The sequence below is a fragment of the Acanthochromis polyacanthus genome, chromosome 21, assembly GCF_021347895.1.
Source record: "Acanthochromis polyacanthus isolate Apoly-LR-REF ecotype Palm Island chromosome 21, KAUST_Apoly_ChrSc, whole genome shotgun sequence".
Taxonomy (NCBI): Eukaryota; Metazoa; Chordata; class Actinopteri; family Pomacentridae; genus Acanthochromis; species Acanthochromis polyacanthus.
Window position 1 is genome coordinate 6,737,090 of NC_067133.1, and position 19,816 is coordinate 6,756,905.

A 19,816-nucleotide genomic window follows, 5' to 3' on the forward strand; every position below is an offset into this window, starting at 1 on the left:
AGACACAGAGCAGAAACAAGAGGCCAATTACATTTCAAAATAATCTCTGTATCCAGTAATGTACAAAATCTATCATGAGTATATCAAATCATACAGTACTATTAGAAAACAGTGTGAAATACTGAATTATGGAGTGATTCTACAATGGTTTATGGGACTGTCGTAGAATTTTATTGTGAATACTTTACTTCCTGCATTCAGTTTCGTCCACTTACTGTCGCAACTGTAGCAAAGACAAATCTAGTTTTATGTGAGGCAAGAATGCCAGCGTTTCCTAAATAAGTAATATGAATAAATACAATGAAAGAAATCGAAACTTGAAGAAAATATCTGCCACTGTGGTGTTCTTGGTTGACTAACAGTTTCTTCAGCATTTAGGTTTGTTTCAGCCAAAATGAAGGCTTTTGCTTCCTCCCACAGTCCAAAAATATGCATGGTGGTTATTTGGCTGTTCTAAATTGGCTTGTGTGGGATGAACAGCTCAGTTGGTATCATGTTACATTTGTGTGTTTATCGCTGCTGAGCACAAAACACAGTAAGAGGCCACAATGAAAGCAGACCGTTAGGCGCTTCCTTACAACACACACATATGTAGACGACTTCTTCCTATCTCCACTATAAATACATTCACTTCATTTCATGTTCACTCGTAACCACTCATCATCACCATATTGACACTTTCTTGCTGTATTACAATCAAAACCTTTTTCTAATAAACAGTATTACTGTGCCGTTCAGTAGGTGCCTACCTGTGTTCGGAGCTGCTGCTTTTAGTTCTTTTCCTTCCTGGTTCAAAGGTCTACTTGACGCACCTGTTCGTCAGGTGCGTCAAGTTCCCACCGACTGGATTCTCTCTCATTTAAAGTGTCTGCGCCGTGTGAGGTGGGTTGCTATGGAGGACCAAACTTGCCATAAGGAGAAATACATAAATAATTCGATAAATAAACAATAAAAGGAAAAATACAAATATAACCTGAATTAAGTTCATGTGCATGTTAATGTGGCAATATGAACAAGGAAAGCACTCAGAGCGCAGTTCATTCCCCCATATGGCATTTTTAGAAATGCAGCATTTTTTTTTATTGTTTTTTTTAGAAATACAGATGTACCCACTAACAAAATGACCTTCCACTGAGCACAGGCGTGTGCAGGCCTGGGGTGGTTAATCAGGAGGACCGGGACAATTCCTGGTGGGCCGGTCTGATGTTTGGGCAGATGTTCAGTCATGGCACTGGGTTGATCATTCTGCTGCTACAGCTGTTTCTGACAGCTCTTTTTTTTTTTTTTTTTTTTTTTTGCAGACACACCAATGGCGTAACACGTCCGTGCACACAGTCAGAGGTGTTTGAAAGATGAAAACAGAACGAGCAAGGGTGGTGCGGAGAAGGCAAGAATTTATTTCATTTTTAAGGTTTGGATATCCCTGAACACTTATTTGAACAGAATATAGATTCTGATATTGTTGTAAAGAATAATGTTGGAGATGTGCACTCATGTTGGAATAAATCCTCATTGTGAAGCAACCCTTGCTTGCACTGAATTGGAAATATTTTCGAAAAACACACTGAATTGGAAAACAAGGCTAGAATTACATGATTTTAATAGTAATAGGTCGTGATCTAAAGTGGGCCGGTCTGAGGCATGAAAGTCCAGGGCTGAAAATGAGTTCGTGATCTAAAGTGGGCCGGTCTGAGGCATGAAAGTCCAGGGCTGAAAATGAGTCCCACTCCGGCCCTGGACATTAATTACCACAGAAGGAGAAGACATGCAGTGGCCAGGTTGGGGGGAAGTTGCCTCCCCAAGCAAGGGAGTTTTAAGTATCTGACACACAATTTAAGTCAGTGTATACAACATAGAGCTCACACAATTGTTTTTCTTAACAAATCAAAGCAAATTGAGAATACATAGGAATTAACAGACTGACAGACTGGTATTTTCTCAGTACTGGGAGAAGGTCTGGTTATGTTCTGTGTGCGGCACCATCAAGTAGAGTCGACACAGCCTCTTTAGTAAGCTAACAAGAGATGAACACAAGCTTATTAAAGCATTGCCAGCAGAAACATTGAAGGTTATAACAATTTAGATTTTTATTGAATCCCTCTATCCATATGCAAGTCAAAGAAAAAAAAGTTTTTACAGAAAAAAAATTAAGAATCTCAGAGAGAAAGAATATAGTCTGGAACACAGCAATAAGGAAGGCAGCCGGACGTCCAACCTGAAACACAAAAACATTTCTCATTATTAAACAGTTTATATGAGAAGAATTTTACTTCTGAAGTCACCTGATAAACTCACTCTTTAGCTCAGCCTGACATGATGTGCTTGACAAAAGCTGAAAGATACAAAAACAGTTTGGTTTAGTCAGTGTTTCTCTGAGGTTTGTGTGGTTGTTGTCTGTTACCTTCATAGTGGATAGATCCATTAGCGTCTTCCTGTCCGGCCAACACCTGATTGACTTCAGCTTCTGTCATCCTCTCACCTGATCACACAAAACATACACAACGGTCACAGAGTGCTTAGTGTTGGCTCAGGCTGTGTGGAGAAAGCAACGTACTGAAATAAAGAAAGATATACTGAGACAGCATCTTGATTGGACACCTTTGGACATGCAAAAAAATGGTTTGGAAAAATATACACGGATTTACTTAAGTTTACTAAATGCGGAACAAGCAAGATCCTAAAATTTGACAAGGAAAGGTATGACATTCATCAATTCCAGCATTATGAAATGCTTATTTCTTTTTTCACCACTGTAATATACAGGAAAAACTTGTGTCTGTCTGTTAGCAACACTACTCAAAAACAGACCAACAGATTTGGATGAAACTTTCAGGGAAGATCAAAAATGACACAAGGACCAATTCATTACATTTTGGCAGTGATGCGGCGTATAGTCTGGATCCATGGATTTGTTAAAGATTTCTGTATCATTGCCAAATAGCGGGACAGCATCACTGTAACTATGACAACAAGTGAACACTACATCAGCTGCCTGCTGACGATCACGATAGTGATCCGACTACAAATCCACCACTGCGGGACTTATTAGGACTTATCTATCGGAAATCATACAAGAAACAATTGTTTATAATGTGAGGGTGTTTCTGAGTCCCATCAACTTCCAATGCCTGCTACATATTTAGGTCAGGAATCTATCTCAGCTGACTTGGGACAGGTCGCCAGTCTGTCACAGGGCTACATATACACACATAATCACACTCGCATTCACACCTACAGGCAGCTTAGAATAATCAACTTACCTCAGCATATTTTTGGACTGTGGGAGGAAGCCGGAGAACCTGGAAAAAACCAACGCATGCACAGGGAGAACATGCAAACTCCATGCAGAAAGATCCTGGGGAAGCCAGGACACGAATCAGGAATCTTCTAGCTAAAAAGCAAAAGTGCTAACCATCATGCCACTGTGCAGCCCACACACAGACAAATTAAAATGAATTACCATACCCAGAGTGAGCAGAACATGCCTCAGCTCTGCCCCCATCACCGTCCCATTTCCATCTTTATCAAACACTCGGAGACCTTCCACAAAATCCTCATAGGTCCCCTGTCCACACAGAAAGAACAATTAATACTTTTATTAACTAATTAAACTAACCTCTGGCCTATGCGAGGTGAAAACTTTGGTCTTACTTTGTCTTTGGACTGAGCAACATGTTGCAAAATTGGCAGGAATGTCTCAAAGTCCATCAGTTTATTCTGCAATTCTGTTCAAGAAAAGACACGTAACTCTGTGAATTTATACTCATTGACAGACACAATATTGGCGTCTTTAATAACAAAAAACTCTTGTTTGTGCACCCTCAGGTTTGGGCTGTCCGAGGACTCTGGAGACTTGAGCGTTGGTTGGATTTTGTCCCAGGGCTCTCATCACATCTCCACACTGAGAGAACAAAATCTTCATCCGATTGTCTGGAGTTTTGTCAAACAGCTGGAAGGCTTCTTTGAACTCTAAACACAATGTTCAAAGTTTGATTCTTGATAATGTCTGCCTGTAAACAGCAGGTCAACCTACTGATTTTCTCTCTCTCTCTATGCGTGTGTGTGTGTGTTTACCTTCAATCTGATCTGCACTGAACTCAATCTGAAAAAGTAAGAGAAGATGACAATCCAAAAATGAATGAATTCCTTACATCCGTCAGTGATGATCAAATGAACTAAAGGAACTTGACTTCAAATGTATTCCATTTCCTTCTCAACCAGACAGACCTTGATGCTGTGCGGGTCGAAGTTCGATTTCTTTGAAGATTCTGGTTCCAGAGAAAGTTTCACTTCTTCCTTCTTTGGTTCTGGTTTCTTTGGCCCCATGATAGAAGAGAAATGAAAACAATCAGAGCAGAAGAGAGAGGACAGAGACGACAAAGTCCAGAAGAGGAAACCAAAGAGATTTCTCTGTGAGACGGTTTAAATACTCTTCTTACTCAGAGCTCATCAGGCCCATTTAAGGTCACAGAATAAACTAATGAATGAATCCTCTCAGGGTTTCTACTGAAGAGAGACACTCTTTAAATAGAAGTCAAACAAATTCTGCAGGCATCTACTGAAGTTGCATCTACTGACACTGCCTTAAATAGAGAACATCTACTGTTCTGTCTTTTAGCTTGAGTAGTTCAGTTTGTCTCTGGGTCAGAAACAATACAGACACCCTGGAAACAGATTGGTGCAATTATTTCCTGATTAACACTTTGGGGTTTAAAAACCAGAGGCTCCAAGCTGCCCACACGTTCTGTTGACTGCAAAAAAATATGATTATTTTTTAACCATCTTAGCTAAAGCAGGTTATTGTGCACTATATGCTCACCAGCCACTTTGTTAGGTACACCTGTTCAATTGCTTGTTAGCATAAATAACCAATTAGCCAATCACATGACCATAATTTAATACATCTCAATGCATTTAGGCATGTAGATATGGTCAAGACGACTTGCTGAAGTTCAAACCGAGAATCACAAAAGGGAAGAAAAGGGATTTAAGTGACTTTGAATGTGGCATGGTTCAGTGGTTAGTACCGTCGCCTTGGAGCTAAAAAAAAGCAAACAAAAAATAATATCCAGTGAGGGGTAGTCGTGTTGACAAAAAGACCTTGTTGATGTGAGAGGTCAGAGGAGAATGGACAGACTGGCTGGAGATGATAGAAAGGCAACAGCAATTCAAATAATCACTCGTTACAACCAAGGAGTGCAGAATATCATCTCTGAATGCACAACATATTGAACCTTGAAGAAGAAGGGCTACAACAGCAGAAGACCACACCGGGTACCAGTCCTGTCAGCTAAGAGCAGGAAACTGAGGCTACAATTCACACAGTCTCACCGAAATTGGACAACAGAAGATTGGAAAAACGTTGCCTGGTCTGATGAGTCAGAATTTCAGCTGCAACATTCAGATGGTCAGAATTTGGCGTAAACAGCATGAAAGCATGGATCCATCCTGCCTTGTATCAATGGTTCAGGCTGCTGGTGGTGTGATGGTGTGGGGGATAATTTGTGGCACACTTTAGGCCCCTTAGTACCAACTGAGCATTGTTGCTGTTGGAGCTTTCTGATTTAGCCAAACCCATTTCTCCACATCTCAGCAGTCTCAGTGGTTTCAGGACAGATGAATAGAAATCTGTAGCAGTAGCTACACTGATGACATTCAGAAAATAAACAGAAATATAGTAAAAAATTAGCCGACAGAAAAATTCTACATAGGATCCTTCCATGCTGCTTGAATTTCCCTTGGGATGAATAAAGTATCTATTTATCTATCTACACTCAACAAAAATATAAACGCAACACTTTTGTTTTTGCTCCCATTTTTGATGAGATGAACTCAAAGATGTAAAACTTTTTCCACATACACAATATCACCATTTCTCTCAAATATTGTTCACAAATCTGTCTAAATCTGTGATAGTGAGCACTTCTCCTTTGCTGAGATAATCCATCCCACCGCACAGGTGTGCCATATCAAGATGCTGATTAGACACCATGATTAGTGCACAGGTGTGCCTTAGACTGCCCACAATAAAAGGCCAAAATTCTTTGGTTATGCAAACTGATTGTTTCAGCAGCTGTCTGAGTGGCTGGTCTCAGACCATCTCGGAGGTGAACGTGCTGGATGTAGAGGTCCTGGGCTGGTGTGGTTACACGTGGTCTGCGGTTGCGAGGCTGGTTGGATGTACTGCCAAATTCTCTGAAAAGCGTTTGGAGATGGCTTATGGTAGAGAAATGAACATTCAATACATGAGCAACAGCTCTGGTTGACATTCCTGCTGTCAGCATGCCAATTGCACGCTCCCTCAAATCTTGCCACATCTGTGGCATTGTGCTGTGTGATAAAACTGCACCTTTCAGAGTGGCCTTTTATTGTGGGCAGTCTAAGGCACACCTGTGCACTAATCATGGTGTCTAATCAGCATCTTGATATGGCACACCTGTGAGGTGGGATGGATTATCTCAGCAAAGGAGAAGTGCTCACTATCACAGATTTAGACAGATTTGTGAACAATATTTGAGAGAAATGGTGATATTGTGTATGTGGGAAAAGTTTTACATCTTTGAGTTCATCTCATCAAAAATGGGAGCAAAAACAAAAGTGTTGCGTTTATATTTTTGTTGAGTGTGTCTATCTATCTATATATCTATCTATCTATCTATCTATCTATCTATTCCATCTTTTGCACTTGTCTTGTGTTGCCAGTAGGAGGCACTATAACTCATTAATGTATCCCCTGCTGTCAGCTGTCAAAGGACTTTGGTTTACTGCTGCTGCTACATGAGCTGTTCTGTTGGATGGACACAACATGAGGTCTGTCTAAAACCCTACAACATACAGTATTCCGATACTGATTGATACTGATGTTGATACTAATTGATACTCATATTAATACTAATTGATACTGAAGTGTCAATGAAGGGAGTGTTTGAAAATGCTCCAGTCTCTTGAAAGCCTCAATGTTTCTGCTGCTTCAAAGCTCCAAACTGGCTGAAAAACACAAGAAGGGTGTTTACCTGTTTGAATCTGAAAGTTTCTACGTGGTTGTGAAAACTACAATAAAAAAAGAATAACATATTTCTAGCTTGGAAGGATTTTTACAATAGATTATATGGAGTCGCTGTGACTCCGCTAATCATAAGGTTGGCAGTTTGATCCATGTACCAAAGTGACCTTTGGCGAAACACTAAAACCCCAAGTTGTTCCCAGTAGTAAGTGAGCATTGAGCTCTGTGTGTGAAAGTAGAGCTGAGTTCAGGACCATTTACAGTTACAGAACTTTACAGGGTCAGCATTCAGCATTTAGATCCTACAGAGGATCAAGAAGGTATAGAAAATAAAACACTGATGAAATTAATAGTTCAATAAAACCAACAGGATGCTTCACTGTTTGGCTCGTCTTTGTAATCTCCAAACAAACTGCCTTTTGTGGAAGCATGTTCTTCAGATTTGATTCTATAGTTTATCTTCTGACAGCACAGTTGTTGTTTTGGTGCACAGATAAAGTCCTCATCAGAAGAATGACTTTCTGTCATAAAACCACTCCCCAGCAGAGTTCTCTTTACATGTTGTATTCAATGTTTACTCCTGCTGTGCTTCTTTTCAACAGCTGTTGCCTCACTTAAACTGCTGCCTTAACTCTTGGTTTAGAAGAAGGAACACTGAACAAGTAACTGAATAATGTTCATTAATGAAATCATTGTTTACATTTTGTTTTTATGTCAGCGTTATCTTATGTTTCGGCAATGCATTTCTATAAATAACAAATGAATTAAAGTTATGATTAATGTGTGTGTGCGCATGTGTGTGTGTGACACTCTACCTGACCTCTCAGGTTTCAGTCGGAGAGGCGAAGCAAGGCGACGCTCGAAGACAGCAGCAGTAAGACAGGCAGGGAGACAGACAGACAGACAGACAGACTGACAGATAGCCAGTTAGACAGATAGACAGGAAGACAGACGTCAGATAGACAGGTGGACAGACAGACGGACACGCTGCTGATGTTTACTGGAGTTATTCTTGAATCTACAGCAGGTAGGACTGAACCATCCTGTGTTTATTTCACTCTGTTTATACAGAACCGTCCCCGCTGGTTCTGTTGGACTTTGTCTTGTTCTGTGTTTGAAGTTGCTTTCAAAGTGTGTGAAATTTTCCTCCTGAGATTTATCTCTGAATGAGCGACATCCTCACGCTAACAAGACTTAAGCTTCAGGTTTTAATCCATGGGAACCAGAGTTTTTGAGATGTTTCGGTGTAATATTGAATTTCTGTAGATAATGAAAAAAAAGGTAAAAACGTTTAGTAACTGAGTCTGTATCAGCTGACTGTGAACGCATCATTCATGTCGTCTGCATGTTTACTGTGTTGTGCCTGAACGCATCGTGTGTGTTGTGTGTTCATCATGGTTGTGGCTCCTCAGACTCCTGAACTCATTAAAACTGTTTTTGTGAATGCTGTTAGAGTGTGTGTGAGTGTGTGTGGTGTTGTGTAGTACACCTGCTGTGCTGCTGTGACACTGATCCTCTCAGTCATGTTGAGTGTAAGTTGTGTGTCTTTCATGTTGTGTGTTTGTGTGTGCTGCGTCTTCGTTTCTACCGTACATGTTGTGTGTCTGTATGTATGTTCAGGGTCTGTGTGTGTGTGTGTGCTGGTTTAGGTTTAGGAACTTAGGTTTAGGGAGTTCGGTTTAGGTTTGTGGTCAGGTTTAGGTCTAGGGAGTTGGGGCTGGATGTAGATTTAGATTAAGGGTCAGGGTTAGGTTTAGGGTTGGGTTAGGTTAAGTTAAGGGTCAAGGTTAGGGTTAGGATGGAGACATTTTCTCAATGACTCCCCCCGCCTCATACGTAGACTGTGCAGTTGAACAGGGTTGGGGTTAGGTTTAGATTCAGGTTTCGGGACTTAGGGTTAGTTTTAGGGTTAGGATTAGGTTTACAGTGTGTGACAGGCTGCAGCAATTGAAGGGTTAATGACAGCTTACTGTAAAGGTTAAAGGTCAAACAACAGATGTGGATGAAGAGGCAGCTTCAAGTTCGCTGTTTGAAGCTGGACACAGTTCAGATTTTAGGTTTTATTGTAAGTCTTTGATTCTCACTCTAAGATTATTTCATTTTTCAAAACATCATGATCATGTTTCAGGTAACTGAGTGACCTTAACCAATAAGTAAAACAGAAGACAGCCAGGGACTCTCGGGTGTCTCACTGGGAATATTCTTAAATCTTTACATGTTGTGAATGGACAAGCTGCTGAGAGAAACCAGATGACCAGTATGTCTTAATAGGAGACTGTATCAGTGAGCAGCAGCATTGCAGCGCTACATTATCCACAGATCCATGTGACTCAGAATAGTTTTAAAGAGGAGCTCATCAGCTGGATGATGAGCTTCAGGTTGGGTTTTATAAGACGGACTGCTGACTGAGGTTAGAGTTTAAGATAAGCCAGCAGGCACAGTATTTATAGGCCAGCTGACTGGTGAACAAGCTGATCAGGGATCAGATATTAACAACTGCTGCCACCAACAACTGCTGCAGTTTAAATTAGCTCAGTGTGGCTGTGGCCAGGCTAACCGCTAACTGAGCAGGGTCACACAGAAAGGTTAACAGTCTGCCAGAGGAAATAGCATTTAGCTGGTCAGATTAGCACTGCTAACATCAGTTCAGGATCGTAAGTGTGCTATAAGACGAGGTGGCAGCTCCTGACACAGGAAACCTTTAATATAGATGGATTATCACACATATCTGGTTACTGGAGCTGTGTCTGCTCAGTGTTGAAAGAGGAGCGGCAGCACACAGCGGCAAGCCAGTAGAAACATGTGTGCCGCTAGCTGCTAACATCTAAGCTAATCAGCTAAGAGCTACGTATGTGAAACGTACACAGTGTAAACCAAGAGCTTAGTTATGTCCATGCTAATGTTTGCTGCATCGTGTCACATTCATTCACTCATATTTACCCAGACAGATTTTTCTGAGGAAGGGTGGGATCTTCAGGTCCAATAATAATCTGAAAGGAAACATCCTGTGCAGTAACAAGAAGACGGTTCAGACAGATGAAGATCTGTATCTGTTTACAGCACAAATCATTTACCCTAACAATATACAGACACTCTTGTTGTCCATCACTGTTGGACACGCTGCTTGCTTTATGTTCATAATCACCGTCCACAGCTGATTTGAGGGCACTACTTTACATGTTGATATGAACAGTTGTCATATTTCAACTATATAAACTTTAAGGGCTCCACCATGTCTGGAACACTTGGCCTGGCAGGTGTTTGTAGTGCTCATGGGTGTTTGACTGCTTCATCCAGCAGATAGAAGAGAGGCTCTGCTTGATTCAAGGTTCTCCTTGCCTTTGTGGCCTGCAGCTGCAAGTTTTTAACATGAGGACCAGAGTTGCGTCATTAGAATTCAAAGCAACCTTTATGAGAGTGAAAAATGAAATTAAAAGCATCTCCCTCATCTGTGAAGCAGTGTGGGGGGTTGTTGTGACCTGGACAGGTGTGGTTGTCACAGATGATGGAGGAACAGAATGAACTCTGAGCTGCTTCATCCTGCAGCAGAACAAGAAGTTCATCATATTTCACTGATATCAGCCTCCTCCGTTCTGCACAACCTGGAGATCAAACGTAGGGTTGAAGTTCAAAAAGGATGTCTCAGTTCCTGAATTGCAAGTCGAGGAGCTGTGAGCTCAGGTGTGTCCTCCATGAAGTACCTTCAGGACCTGTGATGTATATCGATCAAGCATAACATTATGACCACCTGCCTAATATTGTATTGGTCTCCTTTATGCTGCTAAAATTCCTCTGGTCCAGTGGGGCATGGACAGAGTACCTCTGGAGATGTCCTGTGGCAGTGAATTCTGTGGGTCCTGTGGGTTGTAGTGTGGGACCTACCTAGATCAGGCATATCCTGACACATCCCACAGATGCTCAGTAAGATTTAGAACTGGGTAGTGTGGAACCTGGGTTGACACCTTAGGTCTGTTGTGTTCCTGGAGCCACTCTTGAGCAGTTTTTGTGGTCTGTCAGGGTGGATTGTCCTGCTGAAGGTGGGAGCTGACATCAAGGACTGCCGTTACCATGGGGGGTTGGAGGGGTTTGCTTGGCCTGCAATGTTTAGGTGGGTGGTACATGTCAAACATCCACATGAATGTCAGGACTTTCCCAGCAGAATGCTACATTATAACAAGATGTTCTTCACTTCACCTATCAGTGCTCATAATGTTGTGGCTGATTGAGGCGACACAGCTGGATTATATTGTGTATACAATATAAAATACACATATCTCTGCATTGGTGTGATATGATTTTGGGTGACACAACTCTTTTATACTTTCCTACATGCGTGTTACATCCTAGTCACATTCTGGATATTGTGAATGAACAGTAAATACAGGTTTCTAGTAAATATAATGTAAGTCAGAGTTTAAGAGGGACGGTGTCCAGGGGATACAGCTGCATCAGATTTACCTTCCTGATTGGTTAAGGCAGTCACCTGATCTACACCCGAACGTGCTCCGTACGCTACAAAGAAGTTTATGATGCACCACAAACAAAAACTGTGCCACAGGAGGCTGTTGATTTTGTTTTTGTTGTTGTTGTTTGCTGTACTTACATGAAGGTGTTATTGCCAAGTAACAGTAGGGGTAGCAACGTGTTTTTTTCATTTAAACTGTTCAAGAAAAATAAGACTGAATGAAGTTTTACACAGACACACATGGTAACACATAGACACACACAGTAACACACACATTAACACACGGTAACACATAGACACACACAGTAACACACACATTAACACACGGTAACACATAGACACACACAGTAACACACACATTAACACACGGTAGCACATAGACACACACAGTAACACACACATTAACACACGGTAGCACATAGACACACACAGTAACACATAGTAGCACATAGACAGACACAGTAACACACGGTAACACATAGACACACACAGTAACGCACACATTAACACACTGTAACACATAGACAGACACAGTAACACACGGTAGCACATAGACACACACAGTAACACACACAGTAACACACTGTAACACATAGACAGACACAGTAACACACTGTAACACATAGACAGACACAGTAACACACGGTAGCACATAGACACACACAGTAACACACACATTAACACACGGTAACACATAGACACACACAGTAACACACAGTAGCACATAGACAGACACAGTAACACACGGTAACACATAGACACACACAGTAACGCACACATTAACACACTGTAACACATAGACAGACACAGTAACACACGGTAGCACATAGACACACACAGTAACACACACAGTAACACACTGTAACACATAGACAGACACAGTAACACACTGTAACACATAGACAGACACAGTAACACACGGTAACACATAGACACACACAGTAACACACACATTAACACACGGTAACACATAGACACACACAGTAACACACACATTAACACACGGTAGCACATAGACACACACAGTAACACACACATTAACACACGGTAGCACATAGACACACACAGTAACACATAGTAGCACATAGACAGACACAGTAACACACGGTAACACATAGACACACACAGTAACGCACACATTAACACACTGTAACACATAGACAGACACAGTAACACACGGTAGCACATAGACACACACAGTAACACACACATTAACACACGGTAGCACATAGACACACACAGTAACACACAGTAGCACATAGACAGACACAGTAACACACGGTAACACATAGACACACACAGTAACACACACATTAACACACTGTAACACATAGACACACACAGTAACACATACATTAACACACTGTAACACATAGGCACACACAGTAACACACACATTAACACACTGTAACACACAGACACACACAGTAACACACACATTAACACACTGTAACACATAGACACATACAGTAACACACATTAACACACTGTAGCACATAGACAGACACAGTAACACACGGTAACACATAGACACACACAGTAACACACACATTAACACACTGTAACACACAGACACACACAGTAACACACATTAACACACTGTAGCACATAGACAGACACAGTAACACACGGTAACACATAGACACATACAGTAACACACACATTAACACACGGTAACACATAGACACACACAGTAACACACACACATGCACAATTGCAAAACATTTGGCAGTTTTTCAGTTACAAGTTTCTTGGCATCTGAATTGCAATGTGATCCTCACAAAATACACACACGGGAACACAAATGCGTGTCTATGGGTGCGTGTGTGTCTGTGTGTGTTGGTGGTACAGATTTCAGACAGAAACTGAAGTCGGCTGTCTGTGAGTTTCAATACGACTCAATCAGACACACACACAGCAAAATTTAACACCAACATTTGGGACCAACAAACCTCTAGAGGAGACAAATTTATCAGAGTGACACACAAACATCAGACACGAAGTCTGTACACACACGTATAATGTCTTCACATCATCAATGTTTCAGACAAAACATAAAAATTAATAAAGAAAAACATATATAAATCAATACAAATAAGTAAATACAATATATATATATATATATATATTAATAAATATAAATATATGAATCTGTAAACATGCTTTCGTCTTTTGGAAAATAAATTAGTTTGTTTTATTTTGGAAACATCCTTTAAAATGTGATTTTAAAATTATCAAGCAGCTGTAAATAACATGATTTCTTATTTTAAAACAAACAAACAAAACATTTCAACATTATGACTTGAATTTTAGATGTGACGTCTTAAATTCCAGGTAAACAAAATCCAGTGAGGAAATTGATTTCCAGTTTTATCTTATTGTAGGAGACTTTATTATTATTATTATATCAATAATATATATTATATTATTATTACTATATATTATACCATACTATATTATTGAGGAGACTCTTAAATTAATTATCTTACTATTATCACTGTTTTAGTCTTTAAGACCATCAAAAAAATTTAAATATTAGACAAAGACAATCACAGTAAACATAAAATGCAATTTTTAAATGATGACTTCATTTTGCCATCGGGAAAATTTTTAAAGAAAACTTTCCGCCCAACAACCCAGCAATGCGATTTCGTCTTTCATCACTGTTCACCAAACGTTCTTGTGCACTGACATCACTCAGTGCATCCTGTGTATCTTCATCACGGCTGGAAAAACAGACTTTAGGTTCATTACCGCCACCTATAGTGCTGGAGTGTGCATAAATGTGAATTGTTTTAAACACTTAATTTTTCTGTAATTAATTAATCAAAATTAACATGTTAAAGTCCAAGCCCTAATATATGCAAATATATAAAACTATCTTCTCCTCATCCTTTGTTAGCTTTTTTTGTGCAGAACTTTTGACATGTGAGTATATCACAACACCTGGGTGCACGCACAGTGCACGAGTTTCCTCAATTGTGTGTACAAGACAAGCTCAACAGGCCTTGACTCACAGAAGAACTGCTCCATAGTTAAAAAGTAAGTTTGATTTCTGTGTCATAAAACTATTAAATATAGAATTAATACACATCCTAAACTCTACATGGAAGCTTTGGTTTAAAGAGACAAACTTTTATGTGAATATTCAAATATGAAAAATTCTGGTTTCATCCTGGTACATTAGAAAAAAAATGGTTCAGAGTAATTTTACAATGAAATACTGTTCACCTGTTTTCATGTTTTCACTGTTGTAATAACTGACTCATTTAAAGTAAACTGAAACAGTGGCCAGCAGTTTAAGTATTTCAGGCATCAAAGAAGTGTGAAGTCAAACATTCTTCAGTAAACTAACCTGGAACAGTTTTGACTTGTTCTCTACTTTTTAATGAATTGATGTGTTTGAGGCCAAAAAAATCACGAAAAGAACTGGCAGATGTAAAATAGATTGTAGATATTGAAGGGTTTACCATTAAATTTTACCTGAAATGATCTGAACAGCGCCCCCTGTCTGCTGGAGTTCTCTGCCAGCTGTGGTCTGTCATTCACTTCCTGCTCGAACACTTGGTTTGACTTCGGCGAGGAGAGAGACAGGAAATACCGAACGTTTCTGCCCGAGTCCAACAACATTCTGCAGTCTACTGTTACACACACACGCGCACACACACACACACACACACCCCACACACGCAAACACACACACTCACACACACACACATACACACATAGATATCATGGTGTGTGTGGCTGCATTAAAAGCAGAAGGACTTTTCTCTATCAGTGTGACACAACATCACACTCTGCTGGAACAACACTGATAACAGCTGTGTGTGTGTGTGTGTGTGTGTGTGTGTGTGTGTGTGTGTGTGTGTGTGTGTGTGTGTGTGTGTGTGTGTGTGTGTGTGTGTGTGTGTATTCATCAGTCACCTGTTTCTCTCTCAGAGAAAGACAAGTGTAATTTTATTAACCCTCGAGTGTCGGAGCATTTCTTTCAGGAAGAGCAGAACATACTGAACTCATGTTTCTTTGTCGAGAAAAACAATAACAAATATTTCTAAGATTTAATTCATTAGAAACTGAGTTGGTCAGACTGCTAGACTTCATGTTTCTGTAACTTCTCTCAGAGTGACATCAATCAGTAAACACTGAAACCTGAAACTGACAGTGAACGGACAGTTGAGTAATATTTTAGCTAATTCTGGACAAACTGAAGAGTCTTAGAGCTTCCATCTGCTTTTCATAGTCATGGCTCCTCTTTTCTTTTCTGCAGCTGAAGATTTTCTAGTAGTTTTTGAGATTTTCTGGATTTACAAGCTGCAAATTTGTCCTGGAGAACAACTTACGTGTTGATAGCAGCCGATGGAAGCAGATCAGGGACTAAATAAGTTCACCTTCAGTCATTTTGCCATCCTCATGCTGTAGTTCTGCTGGTAAATGATCGGAAAAATGAACAGCAGAGAAACCAACTCCTTCATGTGCAGAGCAGCAAAGTAAATGCTGCTCTGGAGTAAACCTGTAAATAGCTGCGGCTCCACCAGCAATCCAAACAGACAAATATCTACATTAGTTCTGAACTTTAGAACTGAGGAATCCTCATGAAAGATGGTGACAACATCTTCAAGAACCTGGCAGAAAAGTCAATGTCTTTGTTACTGAGGCTTTGAGGATTACAGTGACCTGAGAAATCTATCAGTGTGTCTGGGTTAAAGGGCCTGTATGTGCTGCATTCACTGCAGGCTTCAGTAGTAGGAGTTGTGGACTCGCGAGCAAAATAGGCCAAGTTTTCAAACTTCCAGTGATCTCACGTCACCAAATGGGAGGCTTTCAGTTTGTAGGAAAGACTTAATCAGCCAAGATGTATTTGCTAAGTAACAAACATTAGCACTGTCCTTGCTAGCATGAAAGTTTTCCTCCCAAGTCTCAATACACCCGCAAATTTTGAAGAATTTTGGGAATTCAGACACCCAGTAGATGTTTTACATCCACTTTGTCCTTGTTTCTATTGGCTGTGTGGTCATATACAATAACGTGTAGGGTCAAAGTTCAACATATTTGAATTTTGTGGTGAGCATGCAGACTCACGAACCTTCACACTGAGCTTGTACTTTCCTCAACGCAGCATCGTGCCGTTGTCAGGCAGCACATGCAGTTGAAATGACAAAAAGTACGTGTCCACTGGATCCATCAATTTCCTGCATCCCATTCATTGTCTATGTGAAATGCACTATGTTGCACGCTGAATGCGTTGCAGTGCATTTCAAGTGGAGTTGCCAACAACTCATTTGCATAACTTACAGGGGATCCTCCACTTATGTCGATGTTTTTAAACATAGAAAAAATAAATGACAGTTTACACCTTTCAAATATAGCTTAATTGATACCTTGATATCTGGTAACATGCAAAACATTACAGTTCAGCAGCAGTAACTGATTAACACAATTAAGAATTAGTGATTGTAAATTTTATGTAGATTTTAATTGCCTTCGACGCCATCTTGAGGTGAAAAATAGGACTGACATGATGAGCATTAATGCGGTTTGTCTCTGTCAGTCTGCGTGTGGCGCCGGTTATCACAAAGACAAGAGGCTGAATGACATGTTAGTGACGGACACACACATTTACAAACACAGATACACGAACGTGCACATAACACACACACCTTCAGTTTACAGCAGAGATCGAGCCAACGGCAGCTGTGACAGTAAGACTTGTTTTCTACCATCATTAGTGTTTCGGTTGTTTAATATTTTAATACTCATGTGTCCATATATGTTGTATGTGACCGTGTATTCTGTACATGTCTATACACTTGCATCTTTATTCTTTATATTTGCATGTGTGAGTAACAAAGAGAAATGGAGACAAACATTCAATTTAGACTGTAGACTAAATGCTGATGAGTATGAGTTCGTCACTTCATCCAAGCTGTTTAGATACAGCTGAATGTCTGCCTTTTGGGAGCTCATAAACACACACTCGTAAACAAAAATTTACGCTCGGAAAGACTTTTTATATCAACTCCAACTCTATTCAGTTTTCTTTCAAACAGATTTAAAGATCTTCACCTGGTATTTTTTTAATGAAAAAGCAACAGGCCGCTCTGAGGTACAGTGTTAGCTCACCCAGTTTGTATACCCTCTTAATGCTGCTGTGTTACTAAATGTTGCCGGTTGTGGAATCTGCTGCTCCTGCTGGTGGTGCTTACACATTAGCTACGACTGGAAAAATGTTGTTAAAATGTTGATAAGATGTTGGTGAAATGTTGATAAGATACTTCAGAGATGCTGTCAAAATGTTATTAATATATTGGTGAGATGTTGGTAAGATGCTGGTAAGATATTGTTGACATGTTATTAAGTCTTTGGTAAGATTTGGTAAGATGGTGTTTATATGCTGTTAGATGCTGGTAAGATGTTGGGAAGATTTTGTGAGGATGTTCGGAAGATATTGGTAGGATGCTGGGAGGATGTTGGTGAAATGCTGGCAAGATGTTGGTAAGATGTTGGTAAGATGTTGGGAAGATGTTGGGAAGATGTTGGCAAGATGTTGGCAAGATGTTGGCAAGATGTTGGGAAGAGGACAGACTGGAATAGTTGTTGCACATCTGTAGATCCCAGCATCCACAGTGACTTGTAGTCTGAATGAGCTAAGGTGAATAGTGCTTTTATTGCCACTCTAGAGTCAAGAATTAACCAACCGACATTTCAGTTTTCATGGTTTACTGCTTTCTACACAAACACCAGTGTTTATTTTACCACCATACAGTTCAGCGCAGTGCAGGTCACATGAACTCAACCATGAGTGTTCAAGCACCTCTGATGATCAGCTCTCGACCTGACCACTGAGTTTGTCTGTTACAAGAACACTCATCACTCAGAGACCTAAAACAGTCAGAGGCATTTTTATACGACAAATGAAACACCCATCAATCACTTTATTCCCACTGATGCTGAATGTGAGCAGGTGGAGCTAAACTGACCTGCTGCACTTCAAACACTTCACTATTCACACCCTCATCTCAGCACTGACAGCAGAGAAAACCGTGTGTGTGTGTGTGTGTGTGTGTGTGTGTGTGTGTGTGTGTGTGTGTGTGTGTGTTTGTGTGTGTCATGCTGTATTTAGCTGCCTGTAGCCTAATATTTGTGGGAACCAGTGGAGTCACTGAGCTGGTGGACAGCCTGACAGACAGCCTGACAGACAGATTGTTCTCCATGGAGCTTCTTTCTCTGATCTAAAAAATCACGTCTGACATCTTTCACCAGTTCACTTGTTTACTGGTTCATTGGTTCACTCAGTAGCTCGACTGATTATCGGCACTAAACATTCAGACATTGTTGATCATTGTGTAGCACAGTGTTGCATTGTGGGGATTGCAAGCAGACAAAAGTCCACGTCGGAATAGAACATGTTTTAACAAGTTGCTGTAACACACAACATGCTCTCCTGGACTCCTCCAGGAGGACAGTCGTCAGAAACTGAGACCTTCACAGTTTGAAAACAGCATAAACTTGGGTTTGTCTGTGTGACACTGAGGTGGATTACAGGCGACTGAATAGACTGCAGGAATCAAATGAGCTTTAGATAATTGTGTCATCGTTTTTTAGTTATATTATATATATTATAATAGTTCAATGATATAGAGAGCAGCAGTGGTCCTCATATGGAAGTCTTGATTGAGGACTGAAGGGAGGACCCAGCAGAATTAACGAGACATTTAAAAACCAACTGCTTCTGTGGTCTGTCTGCTAACTGGTTCACTGTGTCCAAATCAGTGAGTTGCACAATACATCTGTCACTGCCTCATCAATACCATTCAAACTTTCTCAGTCTCAGTTACTGTCATGAGCTATGTTCTACCTGAACAGTCGTGAAGAATGTTTAAATGCTGATCAATGGATCACAAATAGGCGATCAACCAATCAGAGCACCTTCTTCATTGGGAGCACAACAAACATAATTCAAACATCTCTTTTACAAATGTAATTGCAATGAAGTTGTTCAACCCTCTGAATTTTTCACAGCAATCTTAAGTCCTGCAGAAACAGAACAACATGAAGACGGAGAGAGAACTCAGAAATGTCTTCGGTCAGTAGGACTCAATTACATGTCATTAAAAAGTTAATTATTTCACAAAAATGTAAATAAAAAACCTGGAACCATCATGTCCAACATGTTTCCTCAGATGATATAAACTCTGAACTAATGTTGTCTCCTATTACTGTAATTTTTCTATCTCCGTGTTTCCTCTCCAGACTTTTTCTCTCTACTCTAAGCTGTAGAACGACGTTTCACCACGCTGAATGTACCGTCCAACAACTCGCTCCTCTGTTTACTGTTTCTGAGCCAT

The 19,816-nt window shown here is 40.3% G+C and overlaps 1 protein-coding gene across 1 annotated transcript; it reads right to left on the bottom strand.

Annotated features, from left to right (window-relative positions):
- Positions 1-2,062: 2,062 nt before the first annotated feature.
- myl4 (myosin, light chain 4, alkali; atrial, embryonic) lies at positions 2,063-4,388 on the bottom strand. The gene is made up of 8 exons (XM_051941128.1): positions 4,228-4,388; positions 4,075-4,102; positions 3,820-3,969; positions 3,652-3,725; positions 3,466-3,565; positions 2,402-2,479; positions 2,296-2,332; positions 2,063-2,215 (listed from the first exon to the last, which is right to left on the bottom strand). Exons 1-7 carry the CDS (start codon positions 4,324-4,326, stop codon positions 2,304-2,306), a joined length of 558 nt encoding a protein of 185 aa, XP_051797088.1. The 5' UTR covers positions 4,327-4,388; the 3' UTR covers positions 2,063-2,215; positions 2,296-2,303.
- Positions 4,389-19,816: the final 15,428 nt, after the last annotated feature.